Source organism: Phyllostomus discolor, chromosome 12, assembly GCF_004126475.2.
Source record: "Phyllostomus discolor isolate MPI-MPIP mPhyDis1 chromosome 12, mPhyDis1.pri.v3, whole genome shotgun sequence".
NCBI lineage: Eukaryota > Metazoa > Chordata > Mammalia > Chiroptera > Phyllostomidae > Phyllostomus > Phyllostomus discolor.
The window spans coordinates 21,517,192-21,534,579 of record NC_040914.2 but is presented as its reverse complement, the minus strand read 5'-3'; the positions used below and the strand labels follow the sequence as shown (position 1 = coordinate 21,534,579).

At 51.4% G+C, this 17,388-nt stretch overlaps 1 protein-coding gene and 1 pseudogene across 1 annotated transcript; one reads left to right on the top strand and one right to left on the bottom strand.

Annotated features, from left to right (window-relative positions):
* Positions 1-6,159: 6,159 nt before the first annotated feature.
* LOC114511470 (histone acetyltransferase p300-like) lies at positions 6,160-11,984 on the bottom strand. The gene is given in 3 exon segments (XM_036012859.1): positions 6,160-6,200; positions 6,450-8,492; positions 11,981-11,984. Coding segments are annotated over 3 exon segments (2,088 nt in total).
* A 1,321-nt stretch (positions 11,985-13,305) lies between these two features.
* On the top strand, positions 13,306-13,996 carry LOC114510584 (annotated as a pseudogene).
* Positions 13,997-17,388: the final 3,392 nt, after the last annotated feature.

Genomic DNA, 17,388 nt, shown 5'->3' with positions numbered 1-17,388 from the left:
AGGTCCAGGGAAGGAGGGGTTACATGGGGTGAGAGGAGATGCCCATGAAGGACAGGGTCTGAGGCTGGACCACACACGACCTTCCACTCCCTGTCTGAGGGTCAGTCCCTGACATTTGTGCTGACTCTGCCATCAACCAGCTACTCAGCCACTTCTTTGTGGCACCTGACTGGGTTCCCTGGCACAGCTGCCTGCTCCCATGATGGGTTACTTGGGGAGCAGTGTCCTCTGTCTCCCAATTGGCCAAACAACGGTGTTACTGACATCGGTGCTCCTTCAAAACTGCCCCATCCACAGGGTGCAAACGGAGACAACTGTACTTGAACAACAATTCAAAAAAAAAGTAGGGAAGATAATCGTCCCTTGGGCGTACGTGAGAAATCGTGAAAAGTTCCGAGGAGTGTCTGACACATCACACTGAATGTAAAACAAGAATCTGAAGCTGTTCTACTATCTGGGTGATGTGGTAAGGCAGCTAATATCGATTCCATGCCTGCGGGGTGCCTATCCATTTTTAAATTGTTTTATCTAGTCCTCCCATTTGCCTTGAGAAGCAAGTTTGGAAGCTTATCTTGGATGTATTCAGTCAGTATGGGATCCACATCACCACGCTGCTCGTAGACTTTATGCTGGAGTTTTTGTGAGCAAGTCCGTGCAGTGTGCACAGTTCACCAAGGGTAGGGGAACAGCTGGACAGGGACATGAGGATGGAATTTCAGGTAGAAAATGAGCCGGGGATGAGAACAGGGCTGGGAATGGGGTCAGAGTGCGAGGACTGGTGTCGGAGGAGAACGGGAGGTGACTGCGGTCAAGGACGTCCATGTGGACTTCCTGGACTAGGACAGGAATGTAGCCAGATGCCTGAGTCGTGCCTGGGGTCAGGTTTGGAACTGAGGCTGTGGTGACACCTAGTGTTAGTGTCAAGGCTGAGTTTGCTTGCTTTACGGTGAGCAGCTCAGGTCAAGAGTCATGGCTAAGTTCACTCGAAGTAGATGTAGCAGGAGCTGATATGTGGAGGCAGGAGCTTGGCCAGGAAGTCGGGGCCACACTGAGGTACGCCCAGGGTGAGAAGAGGGAGAGAGTTCTGCATTTCAGCCTCTCTCAAATTCATTCACTGAGAATGGGTTTTGTCAATGCCTCAGGAAGGCAGAAGGGGTGAAAGGAGATGGTGAGAATCAGCCACAGTGAGGACTACTTCAGCTGCCTGCAGAGTTCGGGAAACCCCACAGGAAGATGGAAACAAAGGGAACGAGGCTGACTTGCCATCTAAAGGAACAAATGAACCCCCCGCAAACACCTGTATCTCTGCCAAGTCAGGGCAGCCTCCACAAGAAGGTTATTTTCTGCCACAGCAAGTACGACTGTGGTTTAAATGCACAGTGTATCCAGGGGAACAAGGCTCACCAGACAGGTATTTTTTTTTAAAGATTTATTTTTAGACAGAGGGGAAGGGAGGAAGAAAGAGAGGGAGAGAAACATCAATGTGTGGTTGCCTCTTGCACACCCCCCACTGGGGACCTGGCCTGCAACCCAGGCCTGTGCCCTGACTGGGAACCCAACCAGCGACCCTTTGGTTTGCAGGCGGGCGCTCGATGCACTGAGCCACACCAGCCAGGGCCAACTATGTTTTTAAAACAGAGAGAAAAAAACAGAATACTCGCATATTTTCACTTTTCAGCTTTCACACATTTAACTCTAGTATCTAAAAGCATCATGAGTTCCTGAATGTGTACTTAATCTTCTAACACTGGCCACTTCAGGTGCTGTCTGAAATGAAACATTCATGGGACACACTTCAACAGTTCAGCTATCTGGAAGGAGAGGTCGTTCACAGCAGAGGGGTATCACTGGCGGATTTCAGAAGCAGGCTGTCACCCCTCTTTACCACTTCAAAACCTGCTTTTTAATCCTCACCTGAAGATATGCTTTTATTGATTTTAGAGAGAAAGGGAGGGAGGAGAGAGAGAGAGAGAGAGAGAGAGAGAGAGAGAGATTAGCTGCCTCCTGTACACACCCTGACCAGGGATTGAACCCACAACCTTTTGGTGTCCAGGACTGCGCTCCAATCAACTTAGCCACCCAGGCAGGGCAAAACCTTTTTTTTTAAAGCAGGGATGCATCAGCCAGCCCCTGGTCCTCCGTCTCTTGCAGTTAAATCCTAGTTCTGGCTCTTGTCTTCTGTATGGTCTTGGGTGGCATACACCACCCACTGGCTCAGACAGGGGTGGCTGTCTTCAAGGCTGCAGCTGTCCAGCATCAAAGGGGTGCCACCCAGCTCACCGACCTTGTCTTAGTGATCTTTACTCTGGCAACACGTATTTCTGATCAGAGGAAGGCGATAAGTCTTAAACCACTGAGCAATATTTGAGATGCCACCTTTCGCTTTTATGCAACCACAGGGACTGAAGGTGTTCATGGAGTCGCCGCCAGCTCCATGAATCAGCCGTCACAGACGCATCCCTCTTTCCTGCAAGCCAGGAGAAACGTGTCAACAGCTGAGCAGATCAGCATTAGCAGTCATTCCACACAGGGGGTCACTGTAGCCGGTGCCTCCTCATCGGCAGCCTGCTGCTTGGAGGTCACGTGCAGCACACTCTCACTGACCCGCAAAGGTACTTGCCATCAACTTGGCAGGGCTCAAAAATACAGAGACCTGCCCTGGCCACCAGGTGGCTCGGTTAGCTGGAGCGTGGTCCCCGGCACCAGAATGTTGCATGTTGGATCCCCAGTCAGGGAGCACACCTAGGTTTCCGTCTCAATCCTCATTTGGGGAGTGTGCTGGAGGCAACCGATGGATGTTTTTCACATCGATGTTTCTTTTTTTTTCTCTCTCTCTCATCAATAAATACATCCTCGCGTGAGGATAAAAGTATCCAGGACTCTTTGGAAGATAGTCTTGGGCGCAGTTTCTTCATTCTGCTGCTCCTTGAATAGTGAGCGCTCTCAGCGCGCGCAGAGCCTCCAGGTCCTGGATGGCGCAGGCACCACGATTCCGGACCGCGGTGGCTTGTCGTTTCCCAGCCTGACCACCAGGGGGAGAAGGGGGAGGAGGAGCGCCCCGTACCCTCTGGACCAAGACTCCGCCTCAGCGGAGATCAAACCTGCAGCCCCCTCCTTCCTCAGAGCCAGGAGTCTGGGCTGCCAGCCTCGTGCTCCCCCTAATCAGTGCCACGTTGAAGGAATGTCTGGGATTTGGGGCCACCCACCTCCATGAAGCTCCATCAGCTTTCCCTCTCTCCAGCACAGTACCCCAAATCAATAAATATTCCATCTAAAATTTTCACAAGTAGCCCTGGCAGGTGTGGCTCAAGTGGATTAAACACCAGAATCATGGGTTCAAATCCCAGTCAGGGCACGTGCGTGGGTTGCAGGCCAGGTCCCCCGTTGGAGGCTCACAGGCAAACACACATTGATGTTTCTCTCCCACTCTTTTTCCCTCCCTTTCCCTAAAAATAAACAAAATCTTTTAAAACAAAATAAAATTTTCAAAAGTAACAAAACCCGGCCGTTGCATTAAGTCTGGCTGGCGACTCCTGTCCCCACCTCTCAGCTCCTTTGTACGAGTCTGGAGGGGAAATTCTTTGTTGTAACTTGTGATAGTCCTCTTGCTGAATTTTTAAAAAGGAAAGCAGGGAAATCTCTAGGATTGGGTACACAGTAAAACAGAGAGGTGCATGTTTCTTTTATACGGTGATGCAAGATGGTTACCATCTCCTACCAATATTTCCCCCAGCTATGCAGGTAAAAGATGACAATGAGGAATATTGGGGTCATCTGCAGTCAGCATTTATTGGGGTATGGATCTCTGGAGATCTGGAGAAGAGATGCTTCTGACATTTAAAGTTGTTATTATTCCAGATGCAGAAAAATAATGGCCAGGGCTTGCTCAAGGTGAAGGTTAACCTGTCCCACAGGCCTTCCTTAGTACGTGACTCCCTGCAATAACCTGCCCAGTTAGGAATGTTGTAACAATTGGAACATCCCGTGCAACGACTTTGAGTTACCCACCTTGTCAGACCCATCAGGTACTCCCAGTCATGCTCATGTTTCTTCTCATCCATCTTGAACTTGAGAATCTCTTCACCGCCACTTTTCCAGTCTTCTCTGTGCTGTAGGACTGGGCAGCGACTGACCCCCTGCACAGAGCAGGTCAAGACCCCTCTTCCCTTTAAACACCGATGAAAGCCGAGTCTCCCAGACTCTCTTCCCTCAGACCTAGGAGTCCAGGATGTTCCAGCCCCAGGACCATGGTCAAGGTCCCAGCTCCCTTTCGTTCTGAGCCCAAAAGTCTAATCGCCCACTGAGTTTGTCCCTTTGAAACTTTAGAGCCCAGGGAGTCTCTGCTTCAGTGAAGAATTGGGGCTCAGCTCCGAGATGCAATGTGATTCACCAGGAGGCAGCAAAACCAGGGGCCAGGAGCCTGCCTGTCTGACTCGCACTTCTGGGCAACCCATGGGGGGCTGTGGACACCCACCTGCTGGTGCCTCAGATACATCCGTGCCAACCATGGCTCTGTCTCTTGTCTCTGGACAAGTCCCTTCCCTCAGCCTCACCTTCCTCACCTGCAAAATGGGGATAACTAACCAATAGATATTTTAAAGATTTTATTTCTTTCTAGAGAGGAGAACGGAGGGAAAAAGAGAGGGAGAGAAACATCAGTGTGTGGTTGCCTCTCACACACCCCCAACTGGGGGGACCTGGACCACAACCCAGGCATGTGTCCTGACTAGGAGTCGAACCAGTGACCCTTTGGTTCACAGGCTGGCACTCAATCCACTGAGCCACACCAGCCAGGGCAAGACCAATATATCTGTATTGACTTTCTGTTTGGACGATCTCTCTATAGCTGTCAATGGGGTATTTAGGTCCCCAACTATAATTGTGTTTTTGTGAGTTTCTCCCTTTTGTTCTGTTAATAGTTGTTTTATACAATAGTTCTGTACTCCCTAATTCCTGCACATATATTGACAAGTAGTATGTCTTCTCGATGTAGTTCCCCCTTTATCATTATAAAAGGTTCATCTTTGTCTCTTGCTTTTTTTTATCATAGTGACCTTGGTCTTGGAGGGGACTTTATGAATTGGACCCCAAAGGCAAAGTTAAATGACAGGGACTGTACCAAATGACACAGCTTCTGCACAGTGAAAGAAACTGCCCACAAAACAGAAAGGCACCAATGGGAGAAGGTATTTGTGAACAACGGCTCTGACTGGAATGCCGCTCGTCCATCCGCAAGAAGAGAGGAAACGCTGCTGTGTGTGACGATGTGGATGGACCCTGAGGATGGCGTGCTAAGGGAGGCGAGCCAGGTGGGAAAGGACAAGAACCACATTATCTCACTCGCACGTGGAACATAAAACTGCACGCAGCGAATGAACAGAGAAGAAAAACAAACAATACTCCTAGACACAGACGACAGGGTAAGTGGTGACTAGCGGGAAGGGGGAATGCGTGGGATACTAAAAGGCAACGGGGGACAACTACACGGCGACAAAAGAAGATTTGACTTTGGGGGTGAACACCCAGTGCAATATACAGACGACACTTCATGGAATTGCACACTTCAATTTAATTAAACAGTAAGATTTTAAAATGATGTAATGAGAAAATACCAAGACAAGGGAGAATGTTCTCTTCGACACCCAGCCTTAGGAACAGTCAAAACGGGGACAGAGATACAGGACTCACAGGTACCAAATATGACCCTCTCCCAGGGCACGGCGTCGGAGCGATTCCAGTCGTGCAGGGGGCTCAGGGTGTGTAAATTAATAGACTGAATGAACAATGGACATCAGTGCATGTCATCACCCTTCATGATTTCCATTCTGAAGCTGAAAAGCTAAAACAGAATGTCAAAAGACCCCATTTAAAAAAAAAGAACAGACCTATAATTTTTGATAGCCATTTTGTTAGAGTAACAAAAATTCAAGAATACTTCTGAAAAGCTTAAAAGGAACTACCAGTTGACATGTGAACAGTGCATAAAATAGAAGCTCAGAAAGTAACATCTATGTAACAAACTACAAAGACAAATAAATATACTCTACTACGAGGTTGGGTCAGCAAATGAAACAGGAAAATGTAATAATGGAATGGGCCTGTGAACAGACAAAACTGCCTAGAATGAATAAAAAGTTACTTTGAAAAAAATAATGCAACCTATGGGGGGTGCGAGGCAGGGGCCCCCTCCCCGGGCACACCTGAGGGGCACACAGGGGGAGGGAGGGAAGGCTGGCGGCTACCAGCCACGGCGGAGACACACTCCTCCTGTTCTGTCGCCCGCAGGCTCCTCCTGCACATCCGCTTCAAACCACCAACAGCTACGGCACAGTTCTTATGCATTCCAAGGAAACTTGTCTTTTCAGCTAAGGAAGATTTTTTAAAAATTGTTTTCACTACAAAACAGTCTTGCTGACGGGGAAATAATTGTTTGCCCCTGAAAATGCTACAAGGAGTCTCCAGAGTATGTGTAGTGTGCTCTGTGAGAGATTTGGACGCGAGTCCCAGGTCCCTGGTGCTTGCACCAGGGAGGTTCGCCACGCCTGAATTGCTAGCGAGCTGAGAAAGCATCGGATTCTGGTCCAGGCTGGCAACATGCCCTCATTGCATGGGGTTGGCCTGGGCGGCTACCAGCCCCAGATGTGGAGAACCAGTCTGCGGGGAGATGTGCTGCAGAGATGGCTGAGGCTGCCTCCTTGGGGAAGGGGTGGAATTCGGGGACCAAGACTGCAGCCAAAGAGAAGGGACAGGCTGGGGAGAGTGCATTTCACTGGAAAGAAAAGAAGAGGTCTGCTGGCCTTGTAGGTGTGGGGACTGAGCCCAATTTGGGAGCAGACGCTGTTGGGGGCTCAAGGGGTTGGGCTGAGCAGGGGACCCCATCTGTTGCTGGAGGAGTCGCTGCTGATAGGCCTGCAGACTGGCTTCTGCCTCGGCTGCTCCCCAGGCCTGGGGTCGCTGGCCCTGCTGTGCCAGGCTCCCTGGCAGCACCTGCTGCATGGGATGCTGCTGCTGCTGCAGTGCAGGGTAGCCCACTGCCCGGGATGGCTGGAACCAGCTGCCGTTACCCATCTGCTGTCGTCTCTGGGTGCCTCGGAACTGTGAAGCCATGGTGTCGTGGTCCACGTTCATCTGCTGAGCCTGGGGGCTCATCCCCGCCATGGGCAGCTGGAGCAGCTGCAGCAGCTGCTGCGGTTGCTGCTGGGGCAGGCCAGCCCTCTGGACGCCCATCTGCATGGGCTTCCTGTTTGGTGTGGCTGGGTTGGCGTGGACCCCCTGCTGACCTGGCAGGGCAGGGGGCTGCAGCCCTAGCTGGCTCTGGAGCATGCCAGGCTGCCCAGCGAGGGGGTGCCGGTTAGGGTTGCCGTACTTGGCAGCCCGCTGCCTGACCAATATGGCCGACAGCTGGGGGTTGGCAAGCAGAGCACTGAGCACCTGTCGCTGCTGGAGGGGAGAGCTGGGAGACCGGAGAGTCCGCAGAAGGTTGCGTAAGGTTTGTGGAGACACGGAGCCTGGTTTGAGATGGGGCGCGGTGACCTGGCCCAGTCCCGGCTCAGGAGCAGTGCTCCAGGGCTGACCGTGTCGGGCCACTGCCGTCCCGGCCGGGCCTGCCATTCCAGCCTGTTGCTGCTGGGGCTGAGGCAATCCTCCCTGGGCCCATGGCGGGCGCTGCTGAATCCCCGCGGACCCCATTCTTGGCTCCAAGTGCCCCCCGGGACCTCTGGCCATGGCAGGGGGGTTCATACCCAGGGGGGCCATTGGGGTCATCTGGGGCACCTGGAGCTGCATTGGCCTTTGAAAGGTCTGTACATGTGCCATCTGGGGCTGTGGCTCTTGATGGACATGCACTGCCCCCTGACCGTGCACTGCCGCTTCCACCGCTGCAGGTGGGAGCCCTGGAAACTGCGGCCCAGCAGCCTGCGCCGGGGCAGGAGCAGCAGGGGTCGGGGAGGACGGGCCCGGTTGCTGCCCCACCACACCAGCCCTCTGCGGGCCACTGGCCGTCCTCCTGCCGAGCGTCTGTGCCTGCCGGAGCCTTTGCTTGATGTGCGGACACAGCAGCACAGGGCACGCGTGCTCCTGGCAGAGCTTGGCATGGTAGCAGCAGAGGGCGATGAGCTGCTTGCAGACGGGGCATCCCCCGCTGGTCTTCCACTTGCAGCCCTTGGTGTGCTGCACGACCCGTTTCAGCTTCTGGCAGGGGGCCAGGGCGCAGCCGGCGCGCCGACACCGGCAAGCATGGGCCAGCCACTGGATGCAGCGCAGGATGCTCAGGCGGTGAAGATCTCCCGGGCTCGGGGCGGCCGCAGCCTGCTGGTTACCGCCTTCGTCGTCGCAGCTGAGACCTAGTTTCTCCATGGTGGGGTCATGGTTTGGGGGATTGCAGCCAGGGGGACGCCAAAGCGCAACGCCAGAGCGTCTCCACGTGGCGCGCGTGGCGCGGACAAAGCTGTACCCTCCGGTGTGATGGGCTGGTTTCCAGAGACGCCCGAATCCTTAAAGACACCCAGAGAAAATAACACTCAGGAACGGAGACAAAATAATCTATCAGGATCAAGCAAATGCAGATGATGAAAATGGGAAAAGCAATCATCACAGTAGCAGGTAAGCAAATTTAAGGTAAGATGCATTAAGCGGGGTCAAGTAGAGATGGATACGGTAAAGCGCGTCAGAAGTGAGAAGCGGATACTGTAGCAACTGGCAGGGAACCGAGTCCCATCCAACAAAGGCTGTTACAAAAACAAGGGTATTTGACACAAACGCCACTGGGATTAAAGATATTAACACACCGCTGTAAAGCTGTGACAGATAAAGGAGGCAAATATTATTTTATATATGTGTCCTAAATATTACAATGAAAAAACTGACTTCAGCAATACATCGAAGATAATATGCTACATATCGAAAATACACATTCTTTTCAAATAGTTACACATAACTTTTTTTAAAAGACCATATATTAAATGGCAACAAAAACCTCAATAAATTCCTCTAAGTAAAATTAGGGATAACAACAAACATAGCAACAAAAAATTCCTAATGAATCAGAAAATTAAAATAAAAAATGTACCCTAAATGCCTCTATGTGAGACAAGAATAGAATATGCAACTATGGCACATTTGTAAAATGATGATAAATATGAAAACTTACGGTGGAGAAGCATGAACACCATAGAATAATTCTGATTATTTGGATGGAAACAGGATTAGGGTGCTATTCAAAGTATCATCTGCATACATGAAAATTTAAAACAAGTAATGAAGAAAACAGTTGAATGTATCATAGATGTCTTACCTTCCCAAACTCATGTGTTGTTCTAATGCACTATTAGACAAGATTTCTAATGAGCATGTCAGTTAATAGATTTTAGAAACAAGTTCACACAAGTCCACATTCACAAAGGTGCAAAGGGTCTCCGTCTTCGCCGGTGGTCCTTCAGCCACCCACGTCCTCTCCCCATAAGCCATTTTCCTAGAATTTGCTGACTCCTTCCAGTGGCATTCTATGCATAGACAAGCAAATGTGTTTAGAATAAATTACTTGGGATTTCTTTAGTCTCTGATGGTTTAAAAATACCTAACTTGCCCTGGCTGGGGTGGCTCAGTGGATTGAATGCTGACCTGCAAACCAAAGGATGGCAGGTTCAATTCCCAGTCAGGGCACATGCCTGGGTTATGGGCCAGATTTCCCAGTAGGGGGCGCTCAAGAGGCAACCACTCACTGATATGTCTCTGCCTCTTCCTCCCTCCCTTCCCCTCTCTAAAAATAAATAGATAAAATCTTTATTTTTAAAAAGCAAAGCTTTTGTAGAGGTAGCCAAGGGAAGGGGCGACTTGGACAGAGGCATGGGTTTGAGGAGTGGCTGGATGGGAACAGCAGGTAAGGCGTTGGGAGACACAGAGGTTTCGCCGTATAAAGTCCCTTCCTGTCAACTGGCTGGAGACCCAGTCGAGGATCCCCAGGGAATCCTTCCCCATCACTATCCCCAGACATCCCAAAGCGACAGCTCCCATCTGAGCACCAGTTAGAGGCCGCTACTTAGGCCTCCCAGTCACGCCCGGGTCATGCGGCCAACTCGGTGGGTGGTTCACGGAACTCCGTTCTATAACCTGCCCCTGCAAAACAGTCATAAATATTGATTCCCACACCCAGCAGTGACCTCTCCAGTCCCCTGCAACCCCCGATGACTCCACTCTTGCACCCTAATACCTCACCCTTGATTCCCACAACCTCCGCGGTGCGAATACCCCACAGACTCTCCGGTCCCTGACTGACCTCAGGGCTCCGGTCACTAACCCCACAGCCCTACCAGGGACCCCGCAGCCTTCCCACTCAGTGACCGCACGAGCCCTCAGCACTGATCCCCAGGCCTCTAGCTTTGACCCCCAGCTTCCCTCCATCGCTGACCTACAGGCTGGCCCATGAACACCCTCGCACGTTCCACGCTAACCGACCCCAACGGACTCCCCGCGTGGGCTACGCAAACCGCGGGTCAACCCAATGCACCTCGTTACGCCCTTCAGAGACTCCTAAGACCCACACCGCTGACACCCACAGATCTCGTCATTGGTATTCAACACTGAGCCCCGCACGCGTCTCCCCTCTTGACCAGGTCTCCAGCCCTCGTCGCTGCAAGTCCGCACGCGTTCCCGCCTGCTCCTTTTTCCCCCACGCGGTTGCCTGGCGACCACCCAGCTCCTCCGCCGCGCAGACTCAGTAGCACCTCTGAGCCCACCATCACGGCGGGTCAGCAGAGCATGCTGTAGGGATGCACATTCTGGGGATTGGGGATTTGAGCCTTCAGGGCGGGGAGACTATGGGACATCTGCGCGGCAGATATTTTCAAAGGTTTGCAGTGAAGAGGAGGCAGCCTCTCCCTCAGGACTTCTCGGCTCCGACAGCCCCAACTCCCCAAAGGCCAGCCGCAGGGCAGCCCACGCGCCAGCTCGGAGAACGCAGCGCCATTCTCTTCCCCTCGGTGCATGGGACCAAGACTGAGGCCAGCTGTGCCCACCGAGTCTCCTTGGTTTCATGGGGACATCAAGAGGAATTTTGGGCCCTGCCCCCTCCTCCTTAAAACCCAGGACTGTGGGCCCACAGCTTCCTCCTGACCCAACAGTTCCAGCTTCAGGCCAATGTTCCTTCAAACAAGGAGTCTGATCCCCCAGACACACCTGTCTCACACCAGGTTCTGGCTCCCAGCCACCTCTTTCCTCAGACCCAGGAGCTCAGGCCCCCAATCCCCCCCTCCCACGAACTCAGAAGTCTGGGCAACAACTTCCCTCCACCCTCAAAGCCAGAAATCTGAGCCCAAAACCTCCACCTCCCCCCAACTCAGGAATCCAGGGCTCCTGCCTCACCCAGCTGCCGCTGGACAGGTTGGAAGGGTGCCTGGGGTTTGGGGCCACGCACCCCCGTGAAGCTTCATCAACAGCTCCTGTCTCCCGCGTGCTGCTTCAAATCAATAGTCACTGCAAACATCGTAAAACGTAGCCAAACACGGCAGTTGCATGACGTCTGTCTGGAGACTCCTGGCCCTGCCTCTCTGCTCCTGTGTGCCAGCCCGCAGGTGGAATTCTTTGCCGTGACCTGATAGAGTCCTCTTGTGGCATTTATACTAAGGAAAGCCGAGATAGCACTGGGCTCAGATACAAAGTAAAACAGAGAGATATGTACCTCTTTTGCAGGGTGATGCAAGACACTTAGGATGTCACATGAATATTCTAGTGAGGCATATGGGTAAAAAAAAAAGAGAGAGACTCTGAGGAATGCTGGAGTCATCTGCTCCCAGGATCAAAATGTTCCATGTGCAGATCTAAAAAAAAAAAAAAAATCCTTCTGACATTTGAAGCATGTTATTTTTCCAGATGCTCAGAAACAGTGAACAGAGCTTGCTCAAGGTAAAGGTTAACCTACCACAGAGGGTTTAGGAGGTGACTTTCCATAATAATCTGCGCAGCTGGAAATTTTTTATGAGCGTACCCATGGTCGTGGTGTTAGTTACTGAGCTTGTCAGACATGTCGGCCCCCATTTGGGTTCATGTTTCTTCTCAGCTCCTTACACTCTCCAGGCTCTTCTAACCGCCCCCCCCCCTTGCCCATATTGTACAAATTCTACAGCCCCTGACACCCTGCACACAGGATCTGAAGACAGCTTCTTGCATCGAGCTTCCCAGATCCTTACCCATCAGACCCAGGAGAGAAGGTCTGCCCAGGACTCACAGTCAACATTTCAGTTCCTTTTTCATTCGGGACCCAAAACTCTGGACGCCCACCGAGGTCCTCCTCCCTTTGGGACCTGCAGGTGCCAGGAGCCCCCCAGCCCGCTTCATAGTGAAGAAATTGAGGCTTACCTCGGACAGGTGATGCGATTCACCAGGAAGCAGCAAAATCAGGATTCAGGCTCCTGCCTGTCCGACTCTCACTTCTAGAGAGTCCGTGGGGGTAGGGCTGTGGAAACCCACCTGCTCATGGGTCAGGCAGGTCCATGCTGACCATGGCTCTGGCCCTTGTCTAAGTCCCTTCCCATCTCTCAGGCTTACTTGCCTCACCTGCAAAAGGAGAACCACCAACCAATTGGTTTTAAAGCTCCCTGAGGTCTCATGTTACGTCTATTTCTGTCATTGGGTGTTCCTCCTGCTCAGAATGGCGCTCCATACACATTGGTTGGAGGAGTTTTTTGCACGAGTGAACGATGACGTGATTGAGCCCGTCCCACCTTCCGAGAGCCATTGTGGGCTCTCCGCCCCTCTTGCCCACGCACCGCCCGCCTCCTGAGCCGCAGCAGCCGGGATTCTGAGACTCGATGCTGATGGTCGTGGAACAGACAGCGACCGAAGTAAACATAATACACAAATCAGGTGGTAATTACAGAATCGGCTGCACTAGCAAACTCATAGAAGATTCGTGTATTAAAAGTTTCCTTATAAGCATTTTAGAGCCAGGAGCAGGTGCAGCTCCTGCTTAGCCGAGGCACGGCGCTGACCGTGCGGGGAACTGGGCGAGCTCAGAGACTGGTGTCGGAGCAGCAGAAACACTGCCTGCACGTTCTGCTTCCAGACGTCAGCAGAGAAACTGCAGATTGAGCAGTGAATCTCCATGACGATGTATGGAGGCGATGTATGGAGGCATCACCTCTTCCCGCGGTTCTCTGTGGAAACCAGCCAGGACACCTGAGAGGCTGGGATGGGCTTTGAGATGAGGGTCCCTCACTCTCCAGGTTGCTGGCGCCTCAATAAAACCACTTTCCTTTGCATCAGCACCTGCCTCTCCAGTACTGGCTTTTGAAGCGGCGGGCGGTCAGACACATGTTCGGTTACAGAGTGAACAGATTTGGCTGTACTGGGTGCCAAGTCACCAAGGCTGCCTTTAACTCTAAAAAAAAAGTGAGTATTGTCACCATCAATGACCCCTTCATTGACCTCAACTGCACACTCTACAGGTTTCAGCATAATTCCACCCATGGCAAGTTCAAGGCCGTCTCCGTCTTCCAGGAGCGAGACCACGCCGATGTTAAAGAGGGCGATGCTGGTGCTGAGCATGCTGTGGAATCTGCTGGTGTCTTCACTGCTTCAGAGAAGGCTGGGGCTCCCCTGAAAGGGGAGTCCAAGGGTCATCATCTCTGCCCCTTCTGCGGATGCCCCCAAGTTTGTGATGGCTGTGGACCATGACGGGTATGACCACTGCCTCAAGACTGTCAACAGTGCCTCCTGCACTGAGTGCATGGCCCCCTGGCCAAGGTCACCATGACAACCGGGGCACTGAGCAGTGACTCATAATGACAGTGCATGCCTCACTGTCACCCAGGTGACCGTGGACGGCCCCTCTGGGAAGCTGTGGTGTGATAGCAGAGCAGCTGCCCAGAACGTCCTCTCGGCTTCTACAGGCCCTGCCAAGGCTGTGGACAAGGTCATCCCGGAGCTGAATGGGAAGCTCACTGTCATTCACCTCCGATGCGTCGTGGTGGATCCGGCCTCCCCTGGGGAAAAAGCTGCCTAGTAGGATGATATAAAGAAGGTAGTGAAGCAGGCACCCGAGGGCTTCCTCAGGGCATCCTGGGATATACTGAGGACCTGGTTGTCTCCTGAGACTTTAATAACAACACCCCTTTTCTGCCTTCATACCTAGGCTGGCGTTCCCTCAATGACCACTCTGCCAAGCCCATTTCCTGTGATGACAATGAATTTGGCTGCAGCAACAGGGTGGCAAACCATAGGGTCCAGGTAGCCCCCAAGGAGTAAGAGCTGCACCTGTGCTGGGGGGGGGCTGCTTCCCCCACCAGCCCCAGTGAAAGGAGGTGAGGCCCCCAGAGACTCAACGGTCCTTGCCCCAAAATCAACCTGACCAACACACTAAAAATCTTCTGACCTCCACAGTGTTCATTCCAGGTCCCCTGAAAAGGGGGAGGAGCTTAGGAAGCCCTACTTGGTCATGCGCCAGCAATAAAATTTACTCTACGCAGCCAAAAAGTAAAAGCTGTTGTGAAGATTAAACGAGTGAACACATAGCTTCTGGCACCTGGACCTGCCGAGGAGATGTGTTCATTGACAAGTGTGTTGCTCACAGCTGAGTAAGAAACATAAATCCCACTTTTAGTCATTAATTCAACAGCTATGAGGCTCTGACAGGCCCCTGGAGCCATACTGGATGACTCCTTGCCTGTGGCGTTGCGTGCCAGGTGGGGGAAGCAGACAATAAGTACATGTAAAATGAAATAAGAGGTAGAGAGAAGGCATATGATAAAATATCATGGGTGGTAAGAAGATAGGGAGTGACGAGGAGCAGTGTTTCATTTAGAAGGTTGTCGTGGACACTGGCCCACAGTGTCTGCGGAATTATGGATGAGATACAAGACAAACTCACACGGACTACCAAGTTCTGTGGAGGAAAAGGGGACGGCACGGCTACTCCCTCAAGAGGAGGGCACCTCAGAGCGGCCTGGCCACTCTCTCAAGAGGAAAGCGCCCAGATCCTTGCCTTCACTGGTTTTTATTGGCTTTTAAATTGCACAGGAATACAGGTAAAGTTCATTAATCATTGTCAGGCAGTAAGGATCAAACAATAGACAGCATACAAAGAACTAAAAGAGGGCTTATTCTGAGTCAGGGTCTGTTAGCTAAAGGGCTACAAAACTTTAGAGAAACAAACATATTTCCTGCTTGAGCCTTTATCATTTAATTAAGAGCATTCTGAGCAAAGCGGGTTTCACAGGATTTTATGCATTCTTAGGCCTGATCACCCAGGGAACCCGCCCTTTCCCGCACTGGGCTGCACCGCCCTCTGTCATTGTTTCAGGATTAAGTCACGCAGAGGAAGTAAGGCAGCCAAGAAATTAGGAGATTTCTTGCAGGCAGAATGAGGACTCCGGCTTTGTCAAAGCTGAGGGGTGAGGGTCCATCACCCCCTTTTGCTGTAGCCCCCCAAGTCCTTCCCTGGGGCTTCTACATGATCATGCCTGTCTTAGGTCATTCCACCCTTGGGGAATCTTACCCATCATTGGCTAACCGATCAAACATTGGGGGCCAGGTGTGGGAAAAGGAGAAGAAGCAGTGCTCCTGCCAGGGAGATAAGCTTTGTCTCCTTAGTGGCTTATGGTCTGAAGGTCACTCACTCAGCCTTAGCCATGGGGCAGGGGCGGGGGGGGGGGGGCAGTTACAGCTCCTGAAACCAGGCAGGGCGGTTTCCAACAGAAGGTCAGAGAAGGCCTCTTGGAGCAGGTGACATTGGAAGCAGTGGGGTCTGGCTAACGTTGAGAACTGAGGTGTCTGAGAGCAGAAAGGTTGGAGGGACAGGCTCCGAGTGTCAACAGGGGGCAACTCTAAGCCATCCAATCACTTGATCCTTAATTTAAAAATGACTCAGGGAGCCCTGGCCAAGTGGCTCAGTTGGTTGGAGTGTCATCCCATACACCAAAAGGTTGCAGGTTCAATCCCCGATCAGGGGACATGCCTAGGTTGTGGGTTTGATCCTTAGGGCACATGTACAGAAGGCAACTAATAAACATTTGTCTCTCTCTCTCTCTCTCTCTCTCTCTCTCTCTCTCTCTCTCTCTCTCTCTGTAAAACCAATTAATAAAAACGTATCCACAGGCTGGAGGAGTGGCAATGTGTGGTCTGAAAAAGCTGGTACCCAAAGAGGTCATTCTGTTCTCTGTAAAGTGGGAAGGAGATTCAGAATAGGCCACACTCTCCCAGGAGGTCACACAGTGCAGGGATCAGAGGCATTGAGTAGCTGCTGTCATTTTAAGGAAAACCCCTGTCTGCAGGATGAGCTTCAGGGAGAGAGGAGTTACCTGGAGTGAGAGGAGATGCCCATGACTGAGCATTAGGATCAGTGCCCATATGATTGACACTGTAGGTTAAAACTCAGGCTTGTTTAAAGTTTGGAGTTGAGAGCCATGTCAGAGTAAAGACTGGAGTTGGAATTATGCTTGAAACCAGAGACTGTGGTCTTGCTCACCACCTCATAAGCTCTTGATGAAACCCGACCATGCCTTCTCATTGAATGGCAACACTGCCCACCAAGTGAGAGACCTGGAAGCCCTAATGTCTCCATCTCCCTCACCACAAGTTCCGTTCAGCCCATCACCGAGGTCTGTTCATTTTCTCTCCTAAGTTCCCAGAAGTGGCCTGGTTCTAAGCTAGTCCCTGGAAAGTGGACTATACCTCCCATACTTGGTGCAGTAAAACTTATTTGTAGTCACAGTGAGCATAGCAGGTCATCCAGCTAAACTGAGATTCTGACAAATGGCAGAAGGAGTGAATGTTTGGGTAGGCAACAACAATGTCTATCATGGGTCAGATTATGAAACAGTGTTAGAATTAAATTAGGAGTCAGGATTGAGGTAAGATTTGGGCTCAGAGCTGAGGAATGAATCATATTTTAGGGTCTGATTTAGAAGTGGGGGGCAATTCCATTATTAGAGATTTGCTGATCTGAAAATGGTTTCTGTCTTGCTCAAAGAAAAGTCCCAGTCCTACCCTGGTTCTCCACCCCTAGGTGCACCGAGTCCTGTGCTGTCTCTACTCTCATTGACGCCCCCCTCTTCCCCCTTTGGCTTGTTCACATCTAGTAAAAAAAGCTTCTCCACCAGAACATTCTGGGTCGCCCCTTCCCTTCTCACCTGCGTGTCCACACTGCTGGGACTCACTGATCCTAATTTGCTGCATAAATTCATCCACCACATCCTCTAAAATTTTCTTCAAATATCCTCTTCACATGGAGTCTTTTTAACTGTCTTCTCTAATATTAAAGCCCCAGTGTCACTCCAAGGGAAGGAAACCAATAATTCCCTACTTACCCTTCTGGTCTTCTTTTCTCCAAAACACTTACCACCAGGTTTTAAAAAAACAGTATATATTTTAAGCACTCATATTTTTTTAACATAGTAT